This window comes from Petaurus breviceps, unplaced genomic scaffold, assembly GCF_028583685.1.
Source record: "Petaurus breviceps papuanus isolate PSGF00001 unplaced genomic scaffold, PetGlider_PUasm1.0 419, whole genome shotgun sequence".
Taxonomy (NCBI): domain Eukaryota; kingdom Metazoa; phylum Chordata; class Mammalia; order Diprotodontia; family Petauridae; genus Petaurus; species Petaurus breviceps.
Genome location: NW_027186324.1, coordinates 4,830,537 through 4,856,624, shown reverse-complemented (window position 1 = coordinate 4,856,624; position 26,088 = coordinate 4,830,537). Strand labels below are relative to the sequence as shown.

The 26,088-nt window shown below is 39.1% G+C and overlaps 3 protein-coding genes across 4 annotated transcripts in view; all 3 read right to left on the bottom strand.

The window, feature by feature from the left end:
- The window catches only part of OFD1 (OFD1 centriole and centriolar satellite protein), a 344,344-nt gene that overhangs the window by 214,026 nt on the left and 104,230 nt on the right, over nt 1–26,088 (bottom strand). The window lies entirely within an intron of this gene.
- The window catches only part of RAB9A (RAB9A, member RAS oncogene family), a 271,297-nt gene that overhangs the window by 140,979 nt on the left and 104,230 nt on the right, over nt 1–26,088 (bottom strand). The gene's annotated exons all lie outside the window — the stretch shown is intronic.
- Nucleotides 1–26,088, bottom strand: part of EGFL6 (EGF like domain multiple 6) — a 68,144-nt gene that overhangs the window by 31,954 nt on the left and 10,102 nt on the right. The window contains exons 2-7 of one of the 2 annotated variants that reach the window (XM_069100599.1): nt 22,252–22,364; nt 17,228–17,320; nt 14,005–14,124; nt 11,411–11,530; nt 9,118–9,252; nt 6,036–6,158 (exon numbers count right to left, since the gene is read on the bottom strand). In XM_069100599.1, the coding sequence (XP_068956700.1) occupies nt 6,036–6,158; nt 9,118–9,252; nt 11,411–11,530; nt 14,005–14,124; nt 17,228–17,320; nt 22,252–22,364 (704 nt within the window). The remainder of the gene's footprint in view (nt 1–6,035; nt 6,159–9,117; nt 9,253–11,410; nt 11,531–14,004; nt 14,125–17,227; nt 17,321–22,251; nt 22,365–26,088) is intronic. The other variant, XM_069100600.1, reaches the window with a different exon arrangement.

Sequence of the window (26,088 nt, the reverse complement as noted above, 5' to 3'; positions counted from 1 at the left end):
CTACCACCAAAGTAATAAAAAAAGAAAGAAATGAACAAAGTTTTAAGCCAGTTGAATAAGAAAAATATCCTCATGAAAATGCAGGTCAGACCTTATTGAATACAGCATTTTTCCTTTGAAATCACTCTTTCCAAAGAACTAGCTAAAGTTTCCTTTTCAGTGAACTGGCACTGGGGCCATCTTGTTCTGCAATGGCTCAAATTCAAATTTTATGAGCCTGTTGTTATGGGCCTAAAACAAACAGTACCAGTAAGTCATGATTATAGATGCTACTTTTCATCTGTTTGGATAAAATGTTCAAGTAACTTTACCAGAGACCTTGCTTATGAAGATTTGGCCAAAAGGAGCCGCTTATATGTGTATTGGAGGACTGGGTCAATGAGAACCCAATCTTGGAAACATAAGCAAATATTGGGGTTCAGGGAGCTAGTTTCTGGAATTTACCTCTTGTGAGGTGAAATAAAGGGGCCCAGCTCTGCATTTCAAAGCACCAACCGCCTCCAGCTTCCCCCTACCATCCCCACACCCACAGCAATTCTTGCTTCCCTACAAAGAAAGAAACAACGATTTGTCTGCTTAATACTTTTTGTGTGTGCACTTGTTTCTGGCACAGAAACCAATTGAGAGACCTCTTACTTACTGGGTAGTAAGTGGATGGGAAGCATTCATAGAATACCTGTGCAGGCTCTGAAGTGGAAAGCCCTCACCCCTCCATTTCACCTCATCACACAGTCTAGAAGGTGATTTACCAAATCTCCCCATGCTTCCAAGACTGGGCCCTCACTGGCTAGCCCTAGTAGCACAAAAAGTTCTTCTTTCCTCGGTGTACTGTATTAGAAAGACTCCTCTATATTCTGCGGATGTGCTTCAGTGACTTTTCTCAGAACAGAGCAAGAAAAATTAACAGGAAAACCCAATTCCCTATGAATTTCCTTTATATAATCAGTAACATGAAACTCAAGGCATCTAATAAATAGGGAGTGGAGGGTTTCAGACCTAGCTTGACAGATCTAAACATCTGCTTTTAGTTTAGGCTTTGACGTCTTCCTGCTGAAATGGAATGGGGGAAAAAATAAAAACATCATGACACCTTTGGTGTCAGAGAGCTCACTCCCATTGTATTTGAAAGAGGTGGGGAGGTTGCTGTTCAGAGAGGCTAAAGGCAGGCATAGGCATGAAGGTGAAGTAGTAGACTGGCTGAGAACAGCTCCTGTTGGCCTGCCTGGCTTCACTCTTGGTGCTATTGAATGATAGCAGCAATAACTGATGCTGACTCAGAGGGCAGAGCACTGGGCTGGCACTCCGGAAGGCCCGACTGCAAATGCAGCCTCAGACACTTACTATGTTGTTGGTCAGTTGTTTTTCAGTCACGTTCGACTTTTTATGACCCTGTTCGGGCTTTTCTTGCCGGAGATCCTGGAGTGGTTTGCTATTTCCTTCTCCAGCTCATTTTACAGATGAGGAAACTGAGGCAAACAGTTAAGTGACTTGCCCAGGGTCACACAGCTGGATTTGAACTCACAAAAATGAGTCTTCCTGCCTCCAGGCCCAATGATCCATCCACTGTGCCACCTAGCTGCCTATTAGTTGGTGTCTGTCTCAGTTTCTTCAACTGTAAAATGAGGATAATGACAGGACCTGCCTCCCAAGATTGCTGTGGGGTTTAAATGAGCTCATATTTGTGAAGTCCTTAGCACGGTGCCTCGTGCATAGTAGGTGCTGCATGGATGCCTATTTTTTTCCCTTCCCCTATTGAATAAGACTAAGATTTACGAAACACAGACCGCCTGAACCTTTAGGCCTCCAGGACTCAGGTCATCTAGGGTCAGTATCGTACAGAGGGAGAGCTGGCAGACGCCTAATGTGGGGAGGGGTGGAGAAAGAGGAGGAGGAGGGGGAGGAGGAAGAAAGGGAGGGGGAAGAGGAGGAAAGGGAGGAAGAGGAGGAGGAGGGGGAGGAAGAGGAGGAGGAGGTGGTGCTGATGCAGTACAGAGAGCACTGGACCTGGACTCAGGAAGAACTCAGCTCAAATCCGGCCTCAGTCACTTGCTAGCTATGTGACCCTGGACAGCCCACTTAGCCTCAGTTTCCTCGACTGTAAAATTGGAATAATAACAGCACCTGTCTCCAGGGTTATTGTGAGACTCAGATGAGATAATATGTGTAAAGTGTCTAATGTGGCATCTGACACAGAGCAGGCAATGTATAAGTGCCCGGCTGTTATTATTCATGTTAATAATAGCAACTATAATTTATACAGTGTTTTAAGATTTTCAAAGTGCTTTAGATTTATATTATCCCATTTGATCCTTACAATAAAGCTGGGAGGCAGGTGCTAATATTATACTCATTTTACAGGTGAAGAAACTGAGGAAAGGTAAGTAACTCATCGGGGGTTAAGCAAATGTCTGAGTCAAGATTTAAGCTGGGGGGCGGCTAGGTGGCACCGGTCCTGGAGTCAGAAGTACCTGCGTTCAAATTTGACCTCAGACATTTGACACACTTACTAGCCGTGTGACCTGGGCAAGTCACTTAACCCCAACTGCCCACCAAAAAGCAAAAAAAAAAAAAAAGATTTAAACCAGGTATGGCATAAGTCCACAGGAAATCTAGCTGCTACTTGTTTTCATATGACCTACAAGCTAAGAATGGTTTTTATATCTTTAAATAAAACATCATTTATTTATACATATGTGATTTTGTGTAAAATATTGTATTTAAATACAATATTTATTTTATGAATTTATATGCCTTTAATACAATATTTTATTTATATAAATATATCTTTATGTAAAGTACTGTGTTTAAACACAATATTGTTTATTTATATATATACATTTTAATATATTTTTAGGTGCAAAAATATCGTGTTTAAAGATATAACAACTATTCTCAGCTCACAGACCATATGAAAACAGGCATTAGGCCACTAAGGCTGTAGTTTGCCAACCGTCAATTTAAATTTGAAGGTCAAATGATCTTCCTCTCACAAAAATGTAGCCCAGGGGCAGCCAGGTGGCACAGTGGATAGAGTACTGACCCTGGAGTCAGGAGGACCTGAGTTCAAATCCAGCCTCAGACACTTGACATTTGCTAGCTGTGTGTCCTTGGGCAAGTCACTTACCCAACTACCTTGCCAAATATCTGATCCCACTATTATATTTACTCCTTTAATGTTAAAGTATTAACTATAGAAGACCACTATTAAAATGCAAAGGTTGTTCAGCATAAGTTGTTTTAGCAGGTGTCTTCTAGTCATCTAGAGGAGAGCTGGCAAGTCTGAGATTTGCCCGTAGTATGTGCAAAGGAATATTTGTTGACTGAATGAATAATCAATGAAGACAGACAGGGTAGTGTATAGGTGACTCAAAAATACAATTCTGTCTAGGACCTGTTGATTGAATACCACCAGCTGAGTTATTAAAATTTCCCAATAGAATATTTTAAATCTATCATATGTTATAGCTGATGGGGGAAAATAGTTTCTAAATGCCTTGCTATATGCAACAGGCTATCCTTGAAAATAGTTGGACATTGAAAGAAATGATTATTTCTCTCTTATATTAATAACAAATTATTGAATTAGGACTAAGGTTTCCCCCTTTCTGTTTCCTTATTGAGAAATTAACCTCCGTAGCCTACTTCAGACAGCCTTTGAAGTGTAGGGCTGATAATGAGATGAAATCTTGGGTGAAACCAGGAAAATGTGGATCTGATCAAAAGGTAAAGAAATTCTAGTTACATGAATTGGTGGGTTCTGGCTCACTGTGTTTTAGTTAGGTCTGCTTGTAAGTGTATTCTCCCTTTTGTCTAGATCACCTTAGATGGAGTGGTATGGGTGTAGATGAATCTCTTTGTCCAAGACCAGTAATCAGTCATGCCCCCAGACCCTCATTAGAATAAGCCCACCTCTCATTATAATATTCATTCTCTCATTATTTGTTAAACAATCAGAGATGATTTCTACCTTCAGAAACATCCACTCTTTCAAAGGCATATATATAGGTGTTGAGTGGGTTCCATGACGGGTATTTGATTAAGGAGAAACAGCCAAATGATCATCCTTTTATTGATTATTTGCTAGCATAATTAATACATAAAACTAACCAGAAATTATGTCTCTCGAACTTTTTATATGTCACAACACAAACTTACATACGAGTTATTTAAGAATAGGAAGTTGTGATGGGTTTGGAATTGAAGGACCTGAATCTATAAGTGGTTCTTAAGTTTAGTCATATGGCTCGTAGACAAATCATTTTGCTTTTCTGAGCCTGCTTCTTCATTGGTAAAACTGGGAAAATGATGTTTGTATTAACCTACTTTACAGGATTATTGTGTGGATAAAATAAGATAAACTAGTTAGACAGTACTCTAAACTTTTAAACTATTTATCTATTAATCTATATTTATATATATATATTTTATATGTAACAATATAAATGGTTACATAGTTTATATTTCATGCATTTATATATCAATTAATTATAATTATAAATAAATTAAATGGAATTTTAATATATCATATATTTTAAAAATTGAACTAGGGCAGCTGATTATTGAAAAAAAAGCTTGCACTTACCATTTTATAAAGAAAAATTTGCTAAAATGAAGATTATCTTCACATTAGTTAAAAAAAATTGTTTTCTTGAGGCGAGATGCATCTCTAGTCAGAATTAAAGACAGTCTAAATAAACACCTATATCAGAACAAAGAATACTAATTAAGGAGAAACTGGGTTCAAATCTCAACTCAGCTACTTACTAGCTGCTTGACTTTGAAAAAGTCATTTCAGCTCTGTGGGACTCAGTTTCCTCATCTGTGAAGTGAGGAGGGTACACTAGATTTCTGAGATCTCTACTTGCTCTAAATCTGTAAACTTTTGATGTGTCATTATTTAAAGGCATTGTGGGAGCACTGACCATGAAAATTACAAATTCTCTATGCTTCCATTTTCTTTCTGGCTCAGGATTATGCCTCTATCTAAAGGGTAAAGATCAATTTTGGAAAAAGCACTTTGAACTTTGTGGAAAGAGGGTGTTATATAAATAAGTGACATCATTCCATTAGTTATTCTTGTGTTCACAGAACATTTTAAAACACTGAAAAAAGTAACTGGATCTAATTCTTGCCCATTTTTTTTATTTAGATGACTTTTATGCACCTAAGTATAGAATTTTGCCCATCATTCTTTTAAGTGAGGGTATGACCTTTTTTTAGGAAGAGATTACTTTTATTAAGAATCATGGCACTTTAATTTGTAGGGAATGAAAATAAGGAATGCTTTATATGTCCTGAAGGCTCTGGCCTGAAGGATAGTTTTTTTTTCTGTCAATATATTATGATAATAATAATAGAAAGCATTTACACAGTGCAATGAAAGTTTGCAAAACTCTTTTTTATACTAACTCATTTGATTTTCACAACAATCCTGTAAAGTAGGTGCTATTATGTAATGGGAATGGGCATTTGAAGATCTTTCCTGCCCCTTAATAGGTCTAGGGGGAATTTGAAGATCTTCCTTGCTTTGAAAGTAAACTGGAGTCAGGAGGATCTGAGTTCAAATCCGGCCTCAGACACTTAAGACAAAAAACTAGCTGTGTGACCTTGGGCAAGTCACTTCAACCCCTATTGCCCCTCCAAAAAGCAAAAAAAAAAAAAAAGAAAGTAAACTCTGGCCTTAATAGGCTGAATGTAGTCACATGGAGCCTGAGCCACCGAGCTGCCCCAACCACGAAATCTTTAAGATCATTTTCAAATATTGAAGCCTGTAAGCCATAAGAAAGAGCACTACTAGAACATACATTTAGAGTTGGAAGGGACCTTATAGGCCATTTTATGCAACTTTCTCATTTTTACAGATAAGGAAACTGAGGCACAGAGGAATTAAATGGCACTTTTAGGTCTATGAAGCTATAATGTCATGGTATAATATATGTAGAGAGAAATGGAAAAACAAAAGATGGAAGAAAAAAACCCGCCGCCTGTAGCATTTCTGTTAGCTCTCAGTTAATATATAATCACATGTTACTTACCAGAGCAGCGAAGTCCATTGCCCTTATATCCCTGTCTACATGTGCACTTAAAAGCACCTTGGGTATTGAGGCAGTCGGCATGGATGCTGCACTTGTGGGTGTTTGCAGTGCATTCATTTATATCTACCAAAAAATCAAAATAAAAAACCCCCGTAGAACAGCAACATTTCAAGGAACACTCACCGAAAACACAGCTAACTCTATGCTCCCTTGCTTTCCATCACTTCCAAGTAACCCAGTGGCTCACCAGTACTCAGAACGATAGCTTTTTTTTTGCATGAGACTAAAATCCCCATGAATTATGAACCAGAGTGCTATCTTTTGGGAGTTTTAAAGGTAAACTTAGGATGTCTAAGGCTATTTCCCATCACAGGAAATTTCATCCTTTGATTTTTGAAGGTATTATGAAACTGGAATTTATAATTCTCTTGAGTTTTTAGGTTTGTTTGCTTTTCAATATAGTGGAGTATGTTAAGGGAGTTTTATTTTTCCCCTTTCCTCCTCCCAAATAAACAAATATATAAAATTTCTGTTATTGAATAGAGAGGCTTGAAACTCACAAACTGGTTATTCCATTGTTTAATACTATTAACCAGAATGCATAGATGCAGATTCAGATGTGTTTAGAAGATGCTAGGGAACAGAGAACTACCAAAATGTAGGTCCAGGCTGGTCCTAGGTTACCTAGAAGCTTTAGGTAGGGGTGGCTTAGAAAGTCCCCTTCTACTATGGAACACTACTCCTAAACCTGATCTGATTTTACATCTACGTATGTATACAAACACACATACACATACACATACATAGAAAATCACATTTTGTTTTTAATCTTAAAACCCTTCTGGTTTGCTCCCAAAGAGAACTTAGATAACAATCTTCTTAATCAGTTTTTAAAGTAGAAAATTTGTTTCCTTTTGAAAATAACCAATGAGAATTCCTTTTTGGGGGGTTCTCCTGTATCATATCATTAGAATAATGTTATTCAAAGTATTTAACATATAATTACTAGATTTTAGTGCTGGAAGGCATTTTAGGAGTTCATCTGGTCCACACCTCTGATAAGAGGTCTCTAAACAGACTTTCTGAATTGTCCTCTAAAATTTAAAATAATATAAATAAATATAATAAATATGTAATATTAAATAAAATATTATATGAAACATATATAAAATATATAATATATATAAAATAAATATAATAGTATCATTATATATTACATTATACATTAAAATTTTTGAGGAAAAACTGTGGAGGTTATGAAGCACGGTTTAAAATTCAAGGACCAATTGTTATGCCATCCCAAATATAGTATAAGCTAAGGGAAGAAGAAGGGAATAAGCAATTATATAGCTCCTACTATGTGCCACGCATTTTCTCCTCACAACAACCCTGCAAAGTAGATGCTCTTATCATCCGTATTTTACAGCTGAAGAAACTGAGGCATGAAGAATTTCTGCTAAAAAATAAAAAAGGAAAGGAAGAGCTTTTGTGCATACACACAATATGCTGAAGCACATTTTGAGTCTATTTTTGCTACTATAGGTCTCTGAATGTGTAGCTTGTGGCAATCCTCATCACACAGAGTAGGGGTTCCTGAGCTTTTGGGTGTGATGGACCCCACTGGCAGTCTGGTGAAGCCTATGGACCCTTTCTTAGAATGATGTTTTCAAATGCACAAAATAAAATACATAGGAATACAAAGGAAACTCATTATATTGAAAAAAGTTACTAAAATATTTTTCAAAAAATGTTTATGGGTCCAAGTTTAGGAAGCCTGAAACAGACCTTTTCTCAATGAGTTGATTTTTTTCTTGCATGCACATACCTGCTTAAGTTTTCCTTGTTATAAAATAGGTGAAACAACACAGCCAGTTTGTTAAACCGTATAACAGGACAGAACAGGAAAGAACTTATAGTACGTGATGAGATCTTTTCTTTTTTCTTTTTGGAGGGGGGAGGGCAGGGCAACTGGGGTTAAGTGACTTGCCCAAGGTCACACGGATAGTAAGTGTTAAGTGTCTGAGGTCAAATTTGAACTCAGGCCCTCCTAACTTCAGGGCTGGTGCTCTATTCACTGCACCACCTAGCCATCCCACTTGATGAGATCTTAACGGTAGTGCGAAAGTCTATTTTGTCGCCACCAAAATAACCCCCATACTTGCTCACTAATAATTCATTTATCAGGAGATTTAATTTTCATTATACAATTAATTATTCTGAGAGAAAAAATTTATTTATTTAAATTTACTCTAATGTAAATTTAATGGTTTAAATTCACACTAATGTATTGATGACTGATAGAAACTCCTTTCTTTAGAGTATGTTTTGATAGTGGAGAATGTTGGTTATGGGGAGGTACTAGAAAGATAAAGATGGATGAGGCAAAGATAGGGGAGGCTGGGGAAGCTAGAGATTTCTTCTAGTTACCATTTTGCCCAACTTAGGCCTTGAAAAAATGAAATACTTGACAAACTATTATGAAAGGGAGCCTATTAGGTTAGAGAAGCATTACTTCAATTCTTTCATCAAAATGAAACAAGTCTAGTTCCCTTTCTTTCTTTTTTTGTTATTATACATGGTGATCATAGCACCATTTTTATTCAAACAGGGCAAGGCATAAGATTATAGATTTAGAGCTGAAAGGCATCTTTGAAGTCTCCTAATCTACTCACCTAATTTTGAAAATGAGCAAACTGAGACCCAGAGCAGTAAAAGTGTGTCACAAAGCTACAATTTGAACCCAGAACCTAAATCTGATGTTATTTCCAGTGTACCATTTCATGTCCTTGGATCTCAGTTTCCTCATCTGTCACTGAAGTGTTTTAAGGTCCCTTTTAGTTCAATGATCTGGAGAATTCTGCCGTCACAGGTCTTCAAATATTGAAGTAACTGTTTCAGGTTCAAATGCTATATGTGTATCTTTAGAACCTGCAAATGAGCCACCGTTCCAGAAAGCTGTGAATTTTCATCTTTATCTGGTGTTGAATGAGTCTTAACTTGGAGTGTAATACTCTGAAGTGTAGAAACTGGTAGGAAAGAAAGATCCATGAATCCGGAGGGAAAGAAGGAGCATACATCTTACCTACACAGTCGTATCGCCCGTTGACGTATTTCAGTTCAAAGCCAATGTGGCATTTGCAGTAGTAACTCCCAAATGTGTTCACACATCTCCGATTGTAGGGGCACAGAACTTTGCCAGAGGAGCATTCATCAACATCTAGACCAAGAAAGTAGAGTTTCCAGAGGGAAAAGAAAAAAAAAAAGGTTGAAAGAGTTCGATTTAATTGGTCTGCAGTCCCTCAATTCAAATCACTGAAATTTTCTGAGCCTGAATGAACTCTCTAAGGTTCTAAGACTGTTGCATGATCCAGTATGTAGAGAGAGTTCCCACACGAATGAAATTCTAGGCCCAAGTATTGATACTTCATGGTACTCAGCAGGTAAAAAACTAAGCCGGTTATTTCTTTAGATGTTTCCCTAGATATTTGGAAGGATCTTGTAGCAGGGAAGGATAATTAGAAACTTGTTTCTAAACTTAGAGTCTTACTCTTTCATTGTGAAGAAGGGGATGGAATAAGCATTTATTAAGTGCCTACTGTGTGCCGGCATGGTAAGTAATACCTTACAAACATCTCACTTGATCATTCAAAGGAGGGCTCTCTGTCTTTATTAGAGAAATAGGCAAATACTAATATTAATAAAAACCCTGTATATTTTATAGTACTGTAAAGTTTATAAGTAATTTCACATATATTCTATAATCTGGCCTTTATCGTGAAGTAGGTCAGTCAGGTATTCTAATCTCATTTTACAGATGAGGAAGCTGAAACTCAACAATTCTGCACTTTCAAGTTAAAAAAGCACTTTCACATATATAATTTGATTTTTATTGTGACCTTGTGTAGTAGGTTGGTCAAGTATTCTCATTCCCATTTTGTTGTTTTTGTTCAGTCGTTGTTCAGAACCCCAAATGGGGTCACGAAGAATCTGACTGAAACAACTCAATAATAGCCACGATTCATTTGCTCCACAAAATAATTCTTTGCTTTACAAAAGCATTCCTTGGGTAGGTCACTCCCTCCATTTCCTCCTTTATTACCTTAGACTAAATGGCCTTGGGGAGGTTTTTTTCCTGGCTCCTTTGGTATATATAACTCAGTATTTATAAGCATGATATATATATATATATTTTTTTTTTGAGACATAAGATAATAGATCTGGAATTGGAAGGGACCTCAGAAGCCATCTTGTCCAATTCCTTTATTTTACAGATGAGGAAACTGAGGCCCAGGGAGATTAAGTGACCCGCCTAGGGTTATACAGGTAATAAGAGGCAGAGCTGAAATTTCAATTGAGATTTTCTGAGCACAAATCCAGCATGACACAGGGCTAATCTCCTGCAGAAAGGGAGGATTTTACATCTCCAGACAGAAGATGGGATTTTGATCAGACAATAAACATATTTCTTTTTCTAAGACTGAGAGTAGTTGGAGACAATTCATCAAAAGACACCTTTTGACTTGAATTGGATACTTGAAGATAAATGGACATTGTAAAGAAAATGAAGTTTCAATGACTTGCTGAAAGTCACATACCGTACGTTAAATATGGGAATGTGAACGCGGGTTCTTTGCTTCTTTTAAGAAAAGGATCCTTTTTTACTTCTGAGTCTAAATGTGGACTTCTTCCTTTCCTCCCCTCCATATATATGTATGTATTTATGTATGCACGCATGCACATGTATATGAACAGGCATATAATATATATTATATATGTTTACATACATGTACACACATATGTGTGTATAGGTATAGGTGTGTGTGTGCATGTATGTTTTTTCTCCAGGTTATGTTGTCCCTCCTGGCTTTCCCAGACCTGTTCAAGGAAACTATTTGTACTCATAATTCATATTTGACAAACAATTCACTTCAGTTTCAGTCATTTTTCAGTCATGGTCGACTCTTTGTGACCCAATTTGGACTTTTCTTGGCAAAGGTACTGGAGTAATTTGCCATTTCCTTCTCAAGCTCATTTTTTTTTTGTAAGGAGGAAGGAAAGGCAATTGGGATTAAGTGACTTGCCTAAGGTCACAGAGCTAGTGAAGTGTCAAGTGTCTGAGGCCGCATTTGAACTCAGGTCCTCCTGATTCCAGGGCCACCTGTCTGCCGCTCCAGCTCATTTTTTATTTTACAGATGAGGAAATAGAGGCAAACAGGATTAAGTGACTTGCCCAGGGTCACACAGTGTCTGAGGCCAGCTTTGAACTCAGGAAGATGAATCTCTTTGAATCCAGACCTGTCACTCTATCCACTGTGCCACCTTGTGAGGCAATCAGTTAACAGATGAGGAGAAAACTCAATCAGATATTCATATACCTATACAGGCTCTGCCATCAGGTCCCAGTTGTAGGCCAGCTGATGGACACAGACACCGCACTTCGTCTTTGGTGTCTTCACAGCCATATTGGCAGTTTGTCATGGCACACGTCCTTGAACCTACAAATAAATAAGGGTGAGCAGTCAGTTTGAAGAGATCAATAGCTCTTTCTTCAAATTTGTGTAGATAATGTTTTTCTAACTCTCTCCTTGATTGTCGCGGAATTCTATCTATTCAACTTGACAAGCACTTATCAATCAATCAGTCAACAAACACTTGTTAAGCATCTGTTACATCCCAGTGTACTGTGGCAGTCAGAGCGTTATGGGAAGTTTACACATGACCACAGCGGCACTGTGACCCGACCTGGCCTAAGGAGGGTTTGGGGATCTACCACGTTACTTTGTCCTGCTGCTGTCCAGGACAGCTGGTCTCTTGTGAATAAACTCCCCAAACTTAACCTAATTTACCCTAATAAAATTTATTAATGACCAAAATGGTGTGGGCCCTCTAACTTTCATATCCCAGTATTCTCTGGAAGGGCATGTCACCCTACAATTGGCATAATTAGGGCAGAAAATTCTTCCCCCTTACAACCAGACACCGTACTTAGGACTGGGGGTACAAAAAGAGGCCAAAGGCACTTCTTGCCCTTGAGGAATTATCAAATAAACATGTACACATCAATTATTTATCAGACAGACAGGAAATAATGAACAGAGTCTGTCATCTTCAACATCAACAGCAATAACAACAATGGTGCAACATTTCTGGCTATCTAGACTGAAGCAATTTCCTCCATTTTTATTAATTTTTTTGGCATTGGGTAGCTTTTCTCAAACATTTCAGGATTAACTGACACACACATTTCTTAAGAGAGAACTTTCGTTGCTTGTTTAATCTGGAAGAAGAGGACATAGGTTCAAATCCATTTCTGAAGCTTTACTACCAATGTGATCTTTGGCAAGTTAACCTCCCTGGGCCTCAGTTTCCCCATCTGTAAAATGAGAGGTTGCATAAGATGGCTTCAGAAATTCCTTCTGATTCCAGATCTATGATCCTAAGGCAGATTTTTGAGGGCTTTGGGCTGATTCACAGCATTGCTGCATCATGCTGTCAGTCAATGGAGAGAATAAGGAGAACAAGGGAGAACATCTTGCCTAGTTGGTCCAAGGAATGATAGCACTGGGCAAGTGAAAGGTTGAATATGCCAGAGGGTTGATAGTCTCAACAGGGTCACCTTGGTTCTACCTTTTTCTAAGGTACATAAATGGTACATATTAAAAGGACTCGAGGGAGAGGCAGATGGAAAGGAGGAGAGGGGCAAAGGGAGAGAAGGCATGTGAATGAGTGTGTGAGAGGAGTGGAGGGTGGTGCTGGTGACCCCAAGGGGGGCGCTTTTCTCTTCTTATTGAAATGTAATGCCTGAAAGGCCTTCTCTCTTCTATACAGACACTTAAGCTCCCACAGGACCCTCGTTTTTCTTTGTCACAGAAAGGCTTTTCTTCTCAGGAATGTTTATCTGAAACCATGTCTGGCACCTCCTTGCAATTTTCAGTGGAATGAGATGTTAGATGTGCAGGGGATAGGAAATTCTTTGCCCCTGGATGGCACTTGTCACTAAAAGTACGTGTTTTAAAAAAATCTTCTGAGGACTATTAAAGCATGCTTTCCCACAGCCTTTTAGTCCTTTAACCAATGATAGCATTCCAGTCTCCATGCCTCTTGTTTGACCTAGTATCTTGTGTTTTTTAAGCTAACTAGCTCCTAAGAATCATGGGCAAGAGATCAAACTGCCTCCTATGACCCCCAAATTCCAATCCACAATAAAGGGAAACTGAGGTGCTCAGAGCAGTTTCAATTTATTACAGAAATTGGTAGTCCCTAAGAAATTGTATCCAAGACTCATTTGCCTCTGCAATCATGGACCCCTCTGCTTAGTTTTGAGGGAAAATTTATACATTTTGAGAGATTACTAAAAATAGAATTTGATTGTACAATTCTTTGATTGGTCAGTTCCCAAAAGGGGAAATTCGTATGATTGGCTAAGGAAAATATCTATCAGTCACTAGAATTTAGTTAAAAACGGTTTCCACATGTCATCAACCATGAGTGTTTAGTCAGTGACCAGGCAGCAGGATTCTGGGACCTTCTACAATGAAAGGGGGAACTGTGGTACAAGCAGCGACAAGGTACATCTGTAAGACAGAAGTTGGGGTGAGGTGGAGTGTAGCATAGTCAATTTGTATCTATCTCCTTAACACAGGTTAATACAGGCCCATATAACAAACTATAAATCTACACAGCACAAATCGATCTTACAAATCATGTAAAAGTAATACAATCATCAATATATCACAGGTTAATTAGTTTTAACCAACATAATTCCCATTCTGACAGCATTAACCAATTTAACTTTAATTCTGTCCTACGTAACTCACCAAAGTAAATCATTGATACTTGGTCAAAAATAAAAACAGAGAAAACCACAATGATCTGAGCAGATACTGATCAAATTGAATAGGGGTATCAAAATTATTCGCACACTTCTCTGTTTGGGGGAGAGTGACCTGGATGGACTTTTCGTACTTACTGGAACAGGTGCCGTCTGGCATCAGCATGTAACCACTGAGGCAAAAACACATGTAGCTGCCATGGGTGTTCACACATCTGTGCTTACAGGGGTGAGGTTTCAGTCCACACTCATTCATATCTGTAGGAATCATTGAAGAAAAAAATGCCTTTATCTTTGGAAATGAATTGATCATGTGACCTCACTGAAGCCAGAAACTCCCCCCGAGAAAACCAGAGAGAGAGAAAAAAGCAAGGCAGTCTCCACATATAAACATTCAGCAGACCAGCTATTAAAGGGAATCCACGGGAAAAAGATAGGAATATTTTCTTATTTCTCCACAGCCCAAGCAAACTGACTTTCTTCGTGATCCTCACGAATGATACGCCATCTCTTCCTTTGCACGGGCTGCACCCCACGTGTAGAATGGACTTTGTTAATATGACTTACATATTTTGGGGGATCCATAGAATCATAAATATAGAACGGGAAAGGACTTTGAGTCAACCAGATTAATGGAACTAAAATTGATCTTAGCTTTTTCTTAATTGTTGGTCTTTGATTCTTTGTAATAGAATAATAGGGAAAAATTATATGCATCATATGTATGTATCTATCTATAGTAATATATAATATAGTATGCAATACAATAATATAAGATATATTATTATTGACAACATATTATTAACACTTTACTAAATTATATACTGTATTATACATGACATATATTGTGTAATATATAATGTCATCAAATATTATTAAAAATAAATAAATACATGATATTAAAGTAAATATATAAATACAATTTATTGTTATTATTAACTACAAAAATACAATTGGTTGCAAATCAGGCTACGTTTCTAAGTATATTTTGGGGGGAATTTGGGTAGAGAGTTCTTTTTTTCTTTTTAAAGCAAATACTCAGAACAAGGTAAAGGGACAGGGATGTCCTCATCTCCACCTCTAACTACCCCTATTTTCCTTCAAAGCTCCGCTTAGGCATTATCCTCTCGTTGAGGCCCTTCTGGATCCTCCTAGCTTCTAGTGTCTTTCTCCCAAATAATTTTGTGTTTATGTATTTGTTTGGTATATAATTAAGTAGATCAGCTGTCTCTCTTGTTTGAATGGAAGGTACTTGAGGGAAGGTATTACTTTTATCCCTGACTCCTATCACATAAGGAGGCATTTATTAAATATTTGTTGACTAATTATAATAAGAGATAATGAAATAAGACTACAACATAATATAGCGTCACAGAAACTATAATATAGTACAGTATAATATAACATACATCTGGAGCTCTCTTTAGATCAGTTTTCCATTCTTCTGGATGCCTAGGTTTCACTTTATAGGGGGAGTGAAAAACCAGTGGTTGGATATAATGGGAAGCTGGAAGACAGACATCACATCACACAACTTCAATGCAGAGCTGATTGGACTCTTGGATGGAGTTTTGTGGGAAACAAAACAGTTTGGCATGCTTGGGCCTGTCACTGTTAATGTATATCTGTGAACTGCAGCCAGGGTTACTTAAGTAAGAAAGACTATTCAGGAAAAGATAGATTGCCCTGAAATTTGAGAAAATCGGGGCACTTTCCCTTCCCAGGTTTCTAACTCCCACAAACATGAATATTTTGCTAGAACTTGAAAAAGACCAAGAAAGGAAACATTCATTTCAAATCCCTCGATAAGGAGTCTTGGTACAGAGAGAAAAATTCATAGAAAAACAGATTTTCATGGTATGAAACCCACTGACTGGTGAAGGATATATCTATGCTATTATTTATGAGAACAATATTCTCAGCTTATGTCCCCCCTCCCCAAAAGAAGGATATGTTTCCTAGCATCCCCTTAGGGACCAAATTATCTCAATCAAGAGAGACCAGGCTATTGGCAGAAACTCTGTTTCTCTTAGGCTATAGGACCGTTTGAGATAGCTGAAAGGAGGCTAGTGTATAGAAGTAGTATTCTGGATTAAGGGCAGGAAAGACCAGGCCAGTTGTAACAGCAAGTAATGAGTATGTATCGCTTAACTAGAATTTTACCACTGAGGCAGTGTGGAATAGTGCACAGAACTCTGGACTTGGAGTCATAAAGACTGATGTTTAAGTACTGCCTCACAAAATTACTAACTGGGTGATCCTGGGCAAATCGATTAGCCTCCCCTTTATAAAATGAGGGGGCTGTGCTTGGCTTCTGTGATTCTTCCATGTTATGAATCTCATTGTTCTCATCCCTAAGCAAAGAGGGACCCCAGGTGGGTATTGCTTCTCAGAGTCCAATTACTCTTCAGGCATTTGCTGAACTGTGTGCCCTGTGTTTGTTTTAATCAGACACTCTGCTCTAGTAAGGCTTTCGGAAACATGGTGATAACCAAAAATCTTTGACTATGGCAACTGGGTGGAAAATACTATCTTTCTCAAATAGTACAAAAGTCAGAAGTTGTCAATTGCATTGAACAAGCTCACTCTACATGACAGCCAGAACAGCAGCTCTGGATTTGACCTTAGGAGACTTGGGTTCAAAGACAGATTTTCTTTTTTTTTTTTTTTTTAAGCAATCAGGGTTAAGTGACTTGCTCAAGGTTACACAGCCAGGTGTTTCTGGGTGGGTGCTAAGTATCTGAGCCCGGATTCGATCCCCACGTCATCCCGACACTGGAGCCGGTGCTCTTACTCGCTGTGCTACCTGGCCACCCCTACAGATTTTCTTATATGTGTGAGTGGGGAAAAATCACTACTAACCTTTCTGGGTTTCAATGTCCTCATCTAGGCAGCTGTGTAGTGCAGTGCATAGAGTGTTGGAACTGGAGTCAGGAAGATCTGAATTCAAATCTGGCCTTGGACACTTCCTAGCTCTGTGACCCTTAGTAAATCTCTTAAACTATCTACCTCAGTTTCCTCATCTTTAAAGTGGGGATAATAATATCACCTACCTTCCAGGGTTGTTTTGAGTGCAAACTGAGATATTTGAAAGCCACTTAGCAAACCTTAAAATGCTATATTATTATTATTATCTAAAATGACAGGGTGGGATTCAATTATCTCTAAATCCTTTCCAACTCTGTGCTGATGATCCTATGAAAACAGGCGACAGGCAGATCTTATGAGTTAGTTAAATGATAGCCATTCCAATGAATCCAGACTTACAAAAAGCAACATAATCTAGCCAGAAAAAGAAGTGTTAGTCAAGAAGCCAGACTCTGAGACCTTAGGGAACTTAGCTGAAGAACATTATACAAACCTTGATTGCAAGTTTTTCCTGTAAATCCAGGAAAACATTTGCATTTGTTTGGCCCCACACATTCACCATACTTGCACCCATGGTCACAAATTGCTGTAGAGCAAAAGAAAAAAGACATGTTTGAGACGTTTTGAAGAGGTGAAACACTGTGAAGGAGTTCTGACTTCTTAAACATCCACATTCTGTCACACACCAACGTACTTAGGACCAATGGTGGGGTTAGTGGGCTGGCTGTGAGCTCTGCTATCTATTATCTACCTGCTGGAGGCTGGAAAGCTGAAGAACGTTCATTTACTTACTAGATTCATTCTCTCCCCCGCAAATGAATGCTGGTTTATTATTTTAGCTTTGCTTAAGAATGCTGCTGCTATGGCATAAACATAACTTAAATCCTTTCTGCTTAAAAAGAAAAAAACAAAACAAGACAGTCCAACTTTCCCTTATTTTTTCTTTATTATAAATGGTCAAACAACTGACCACTGTCCTTCCTACCTAACCACTGTCTTTTTACAGAACTATGGAATGGTGGACGTGGAAAGATCCTTAGAAATATCTAGTAGCAGATGAATTTTTTTTCATTAAATACTTACTTTTAGTATGTAATAACCTGTTATGTTGTTGTTTAGCTTTTTTAGTTGTGTGGTGTCTGACTCTTCATGAAGCTTTTTGTTGTTTTCTTGGCAAAGATAGTGGAATGGTTTGCCGTTTCCTTCTCCAGCTCACTTTACAGATGAGGAAACTGAGGCAAACAGGGTTAAGTGATTTGCCCAGGGTCACACAGCTAGGAAGTGTCTGAGGCCAGATTTGAACTCAGGTCTTCCTGAATCCAGGCCTAGCACTGTCCCCTTGCCACCTAGTTGCACAATAACTTGTTTAGCACTTCTTACATGAATTTCCATGGTCACAGTTTCCTGAGTGCTTCCAGGGGTGGGGAACCTGCGGCCTGGAGGTCACATGTGGACCTCTAGGTCCTCAAGTGCGGCACTTTGACCGAATCTAAACTTCACAGAACAAATCCCCTTAATAAAAAGATTTGTTCTGTAAAATTTGGATTCAGTCAAAAGGCCATACCCAAGGACCTAGAGGGTCACATGTAAACTCAAGACCTCAGGTTCCCCATCACTACTTTATACCTTTCATAATTTCTTAGGCCACTAAAAGAACTCACATATGATCATGAAGATATTTCATGTATTAATTTTTAAATCACAGCAGAAAATAGCCACTTGATTCGATAAATGCCACTTTTATCAGGCCACTCCTTGTGAGAAAACTTCTAATGGTACCCCATTGCCTAGAGGATAAAAATGAAACTCAAATTGAGTGTTCTTTAATTTTGGGACCCAATCTACCTATCTTCCCTTACTTCCATATAACCCTCCAATAAAAAAAAAATCTCTAGCTCCATTTAAGTAAAAAATCTGCCTACTGTCACTCAACCATTTCTGATCTTTGCTCATGCTGCTGTCTCTAATTGAAATGCTCTGTCGCCTCCTCTCTGCTTAACCCTTGCTTCAAGGTCTGGTTCCAATGCTACTTAAACCATCTCCAACCACTCTAGTCCACATCTGCTCTTCTACCTTAAACCGGGCCATACAGGACCTCCCATCTTCCACCTGCCGGCCTCTGCACAAGTAGTTCCTTATGTCAATAATACAGCCCGTCCTCACCTTTGATCTGCAGAATCCCTGGCTTTGTTCAAAGCACAGCTTGAGTGTAACACACCTGGTGCTCCAGGCCTTTCCTAATCCCTCCATTTATTAGTACTTATGATATTATATCCTATGTTCACTGTATTTACTTACCTGGGTACAGGTTGTATCCCCCAAGAAGAATGCTCGCTCCTTGAGGGCGGACTGCGCTGTTTTTGGTTTTTGTCACTGTTGCCTGGCCCCTCCTAGTCACTTAATCAATGTTGGCTGACTTCATTCCCACGTCTTCCTTTCACGTCACTGGCAGCCCAGTGGCCGTGAGCAGAAATGAACTACCTGTTTTAGTTTAACTTTTGGAGAGAAACATAACAGCATCTGAAACCTCAGGTTTTTTTGGATGTGGAAAGGCCTAGGAAATAGCCTCTCAGCTCAGATAAGAGTAGAATGTGTGTGTGAGTGTGTGTGTGTGTGTGTGTGTGTTTGTGTGAGTGTGTGTGTGAATGTGTGTGTTTGTGAGTGTTTGTGTGAGTGTGTGTGATTGTGTGTTTGTGTGAGTATGTGTGTGAATGTGTGTGTTTGTGAGTGTTTGTGTGAGTGTGCGTGTGAATGTGTGTGTTTGTGAGTGTTTGTGTGAGTGTGATTGTGTGTTTGTGTGAGTGTGTGTGTTTGTGTGAATGTGTGCATGCACTGGACGTAGTAGAAGGATGGATTATTTTTTAATAAATGATTTGTCTCTTGTCTCTGTCTTTCTCTCTCTCCCTCTCCCTCCCTCTTCTCCCCTTTCTCCTCCTCCTCCTCTCTTTTCTCTTCTTTTCCTCCTTCCCTCCTTCTCCTTTTCTCTCTTTATTACCAACTTCCTCCTTTCTTCCCATACTCATGAAGGAAGAAAAGGAAGAACATGAAACAAGCACATATGACTGCTGAATGATACATAAGGCAGCAAAACGTTTGAACTCAAAATTTATTCTAACTCCTCATAAGTTCAGGTCCACTATTGATATGACACCAAGAAAATGGAAAGGAAAAATTTTGTACTTTTACAAAATAGTCAATTTGGGTATACCTATGTGAGATTAAAGCATACCTTTGGTTGAGTGGAGTGATTTCTTTTTTCTTTTTCTTTTGGAGGAGGGAAGGCAGAGCAATTGGGGTTAAGTGACTTGCCCAAGGTCACACAGCTAGTGTCTGAGGTCGGATTTGAACTCAGGTCCTCCTGTTGCCAGGGCTGGTGCTCTATTCACTGTGCCATAGCTGCCCCAGAGTGGAGTGATTTCTTAGAGCCTCCTAAGAATATTTAGCTTCTAAAACATCTTTTTCACTTGCTGAATGAAATTCCAAAATTAGAAATTCATTCCTTTTTGCCCAACCAAATCATCCCCAAATATATTTGAGGGAGCCAACACTTTAGATTGAAGGTCAATGAGCTGAATTGTTGTGAGGCAGCTAGGTGGCTTGGATGTGGATTGAGTGCTGAGAGTGCAATCAAGAAGAAGAGTTCAAATATGATTTGAGATACTTAATAGTTGTGTGACCCTATGCAAGTCAATTAACCCAGTTTCGTCAACTTTCAGGGCAGCTAAGTGGCACAGTGGATAGAGCACTAGACCTGAAGTAAGGAAGACCTGAATTCTACCCTGGACTCAGCCACTTACTACTGTGTCACCTTGGGCAAGTCACTTAACCGTGGAAGCCTCAGTTTCCTCATAAGTAAAATGAGCTGGAGAAGGAAATGGAACCAGTCCAGTCTCTTGGCTAAGAGAACCTCAGAATGGGGACATGAAGCATGGAAGACAGCTGTACAACAATGATTTCTCAATAGTACCTTCCTCCTAAGACCGTTGTCAGGATCAAATGAAATAATGCTTGTAAAGTGCTCCGCGTGGTGCCTGACACAGAGCACATATTAAGAAACGCTTTCTTCTTCCATATGTGATTTTTTTCTAACAGTAAGAGTTAACAAAGCAAAGAATTTGAAAACAGTGACGGAAATACACTTAGAGGCAAAGAGAAGACTGAAGGAGAGATAACAAGAGGGAAACTGGGGGGCTTTTCTTTGGCTGGGTTGGCCTTGCAGACTATAAGCAGGCTTAGAAATAAACAATTCAGTAATCAGGTATTCGACCTATTATTTGATGGTTTGGGTAACATATTGTTTTATGATCAAAAGCAAGCATGAAAATTGAGTAAAAGATGATTCCACGAAATATATCTGCAATTAGAACCAAGTAGCTGGGCTGGGAGGTTCTTTTACTTTCATCTCTATTTTTTTCTTTTTTTGCTTTTTGGAGGGCAGTTGGGGATAAGTGACTTGCCCAAGGTCACACAGCTAGTTTTTTTTTTTTTTTGGTGTAAAGTGTCTGAGGCCGGATTTGAAATCAGGTCCTCCTGACTCCGGGGCCAGTGCTCTATTCACTGTGCCACCTAGCCACCCCTTACTTTCATCTCTAACTTCACCTAGATCTTGATTGTTTTTTTCCTTATTCATCAAGTCTTTTTTTTTTTTTGGTATTTGTAGTGCTAGATTATTAGCAACAAATTCAAGATATATTTAACACAGCACATCTGTGCCCCTCCAGCTACAAATTAGCTCTTACAAAAAAGCCAAGTCCTGCTTCCCTTTATAGCAGGAATTCTTTACATGAGGTCTGGGAGCTCATTTTGAAAATATTTTGATAACTGTATTCAATATAATTCGTTTCCTTTGTAACCCTATGCATTTTATTCTATGCCTTTTATGCATTTATTTTTATGTATTTAATCCATTAATGCATTATGCATTTTATTTTATTCTAAATGAAATACTATTCTGAGGAATTCCTAGGTTTCATCTGATGGACAAAGAGGCCAACAAAAAAGGTTGAAGACCCTTGTTTGATGAGCCTGGCTTAAACATAGCCCTAGGTGATTCATCAGAATAGCTTCTACAATTTGTATAATTTTAGAAATTATTATTGCTTCTTTGAGAGATTCCAAAGTACGTGCCTTACATTATCCATCTGCCTAAAAAAAATCACCATATGATTTGAAATACATGGTTTTCACTTTAGTACGTAGGAAAACAAAGGTAGATTAGAAGGCTAACCCCTATGGATTTTCAGTGAGTTAGATCCCTCATCGGGGAAATCCAGATGATCAGCCTTCTTTACCAACTGCGCCACATCATGAAGCCATCAGTTGCCCAGGCTCAAAATCTTTGTGTCGTCTTTGACCTTCCCCATATCCCTTTGCTTTCTATATCTAATTAATTATCAAGTATTGCTCATCGTACTGCTGGAGCATCTCTTGAACCTGCCACAATTTGAGCTCAGGGACCTTGTTGCTTCTTACACAGACTTCCATGATGATGAAGGAAGGATGTGTCTGCAAAATTACCTTCACACAGTCCTTGGTTGTTCTTTCTCCATCCATAGCAACATTGAAGTTTAGGGCCATAGTGGCAGATCCCAGGTTGGTCTGCAAATGCTAGTGATCTGTGACTTCTTGAGCTGTGGATAAAGTTCCATGTATCAAAATGAATAAATCAGGAATGGGGACCTTGATATCTATATTCCCACTAAATGACAAAAGAGAGAATAATTATCTGGTTAATTAGGGCAGTGAATTGGGGCCCCGTGACAATTTTCCCCCTGAGCTTGAATATTCAGGTTGACTAGTCAACAAAATGACATTTATAAAGTGTACACCAAGGGGCGGCTAGGTGGCTCAGTGAATGGAGCACCAGCCCTGGCGTCAGGAGGACCTGAGTTCAAATCTGGTCTTAGACACCTGACACACTTACTAGCCGTGTGACTTTGGGCAAGTCACTTAACCCCAATTGCCCCCCCCCAAAAAAAACACAAAATAAAACAAAGTGTACACTAAGTGAGACAATAGGAGAGAAACAAAACTAAATGAGATATATTCTTGGTTCTAAAGAAAAATGCATATATACTATCAAACAAAAGAGAGCATGATGAATGTGTAAATGAGAGTTCTGAAGAAGGAAACATTTAGGATTAGGAGAAATCAAAGAAGCACCATGGAGGAGGTGGCATCTGAGACTTGGCAGAGGGTGCCAGGCCACACACAAGTGCATGGGAGCTACGCCAGTCACTGCTTCAGGGATCTGTGATTGTGAGGATAGAATGAGATGATATCTGTAGCACTTAGCCCAGTGCCGGCCACGCAGCAGGCACCATATAAACGTTAGCTGCTTATTATTATTGTTGTTTCTGCTGTTGTTGTTAATGTGAGCACACACTCTGCCAACGTAGATCTCAACACCTCTACAGCATAGTCAGTGGTTTCCAGAGTCCTTCTTATGAATACCTGGCCACTGGACCCAGATGGCTCTGGAGGAGAAAGTGAGGCTGGTGGCCGTGCACAGCCCTCCCTCAGATCAATCCAAGTCAACTACAAGTCATGTCATCATTTTCCTGATGTCACAGTCCTCTTTGAGAAGGACAAGCACAACAGCCATAGCCTGGTTTCCAAGAGTTTCTATGGCCAAAAACCTCTTCCTCCTGTGACCAATCTGATAATGAGCCCTCTGAACATAGCTTGGCTGTGGGATCTGTCATGGCTTGTGCTGCTAACATGGTCTGCAAGAACTTGTTCCCTGGATCCCATCACTGTAACATCAAAGGAAGCCTTTAGTGGATGGAGGTACCAGGCAACACAAAAAATACATTAAGTAGACATGTGCCCTAAGTACATCGAATGCTTGTACTTAATGAAATGCCAGTGCTATATTGTGCAATGGACAGAAGGAGAGAAGACTGCTGATTTCTTATTCGTTATTGTGTACCTTACCTAAGGGGTGGTGGAGGGATTCAACCTGTGATGTCACTGGCATAAGGAACTACCCAAGGAAAGTCCCTCCACCAGTGAGGGGTGGCACGTACTCAGCACCTCCTGATCCTAAGACTGAGGGTCAAGGGCAACGAGAGGTTAAGGGTCCTGCCAGAGTCACACAGCTTGTATGTGTCAGAGACAGGACTGGAGTCCAGCAATTCTTTAGTGGGGGCAAGGCTCTCCAGTCACTCCACCCGATTAGCTCTAGTACATGCCTATAACTTATTAAATAACAACATTGAAAAGTTTTGTGTGTTCCTGACTTCCCTACTTCTGTTAATGGCAGTTCATCCTCTCAGTAAACCAGGCTTGAAATCTTCACATCTTGGTAGACTTCCTCATATCTCCTTTCTTCCACATCTAATCAGTTTTCAATTATGTTCATTCTACCAGTGGAGTATCTTTTGAATTCTGCCACAATTTGAATTCAGGGCTCTTACTGTTTTTTTATCTAAAGCATCACATTAGCTTCCTATCTAGTCTCCTGATCCCTGGTCTTCTCTTGCAATCCGTCATGCATGCCACTGCTGGAGTGGTTTAAAACACAATTCTGATTAAGTTATTTTCCTGCTCAAAAAATTACTAGTGACTCTATTTAGTCTACTAACTTAAGTCTAAACTGCTAGCCTTGTATTCAAAGCCTGCCACATGAGAATCCCAACCTAGCATTCCCCTTTTTCTTCCATGATTTCTTTTTTTTTTTTGCTTTCTAGAGGGCAATTGGGGTTAAAGAAACTTGCCCAAGGTCACACAGCAAGTAAGTGGTAAGTGTCTGAGGCTGGATTTGAACTCAGGTCCTCCTGACTCCAGGGCTAGTGCTCAATAGAGCACTGTGCCACCTCGCCACCCCCCACGATTTCTTTATGAAAAGTCATTACCAAACCAAACTAGACTTTTTGTTTACTAAAACGGTCCTGGGTTTTTTTTTTTATTCTTGTACCTTTTTATCATTTTCCCCTTTGCCTGGTGGGGCCTTCTCTTTTCCCATTTCCTATCTCTGGCTACTGAAATCCTACCCATTCTTCAGGGAATGATCTTTATAGAGTTTTCTCCAACCCTCTGAATACATGTACTCTCTCCCTCCTCTGAATCCTTACTGAACTTATCTTATGGCTCTTTTATGGTACTTATTATGGTCTTTCCTGTATTACAGTTATATGTGTGATTATCTCATCCACCCCCATGAGGGCAAGAAATGTGCTTGGCATCTGTCTTAACACTCAGCTCATTCTCTTGCAGTTTATTAACATTATAGTCTGACTACATATAATTCTAGAGGATTGGAAGCTATTTAATTTTACCCTTGTTTATTAATTTTAAGCTAACAAAATCTATGTAAGGGTGATGTGTATAAACAACTTTGTAAAATACCTTACATCTCCCTGCTTTCCACCTCATCCAAGCTTATCTTTTTAATTATCAGTTTCATTTAATGTATAGTATGATATTCTTTTGGGGCACCTTGGTGGTACAATCGATAGAGTGCTGGGCCTAGAGTGAGGAAAACTACTTTTCCTGAATTCAAATCCAGCCTCAGAACTTACTAGCTATATGGCCATGGGCAAGTCACTTCACCCTGTTTGCCTCAGTTTCCTTATCTGTTAAATAAGCTTGAGAAGGAAATGGCAAACCATGTCATCTTTGCCAAGAAAACCCCAAATGGGATCACAAAGAGTCAAATACTAGTGGAAAATGGCTGAATAACAACAAGAATGGCACTTTTTGTTCACCTGAGGCATAAAGACTTTATTACCTTGCTTTTAAAAAAGAGATATTTAACTATTTCATAATGCAGCTTTTCCTATCACTTAGCAGAGAGAGAGATAACATAACCTGAAAGGCAAAATGGATGGGATTTTTAACCCAAGTACGTCATGAGAAAATGTGACCTACAGAAATCATTAAGTCATTGAATGACAGAGCTAGAAGGGTTCAAAAAGACCAACTAGTCTACACCTTCACTTTACCGGTGAGGAGACTGAGACCCAGAGCAATGGCATGACTTGTTTTGGGTCATATGAATTGTTAATGATAGAACTGGAACTAACTGCACTTGCCTCTAGTGACGAAAATGTGAGAAAAATAAGTGCATTAGTTAAAGCAACGGCAGTCCACCCATTCACTTATCTATACTTTAGGAAGCTATTGTCATTATCAGCTCCATCTCTGCCACATTTCTTAGTCTTCTCACTACTCACAACCAACACTTTTATTCAGGTCTTCATTCCTGCCTCCTGCCCCCCCCAACCCTACCAGATTCCTGAAGCATAGAGAGGTCTTTACATTTGTTCTCAAGGTAAGACAAAGTTACTGGAGTTTACTGAGTGGGGTGTGTGTGTGTGTGTGTGTGTGTGTGTGTGTGTGTGTGTGTGTGTG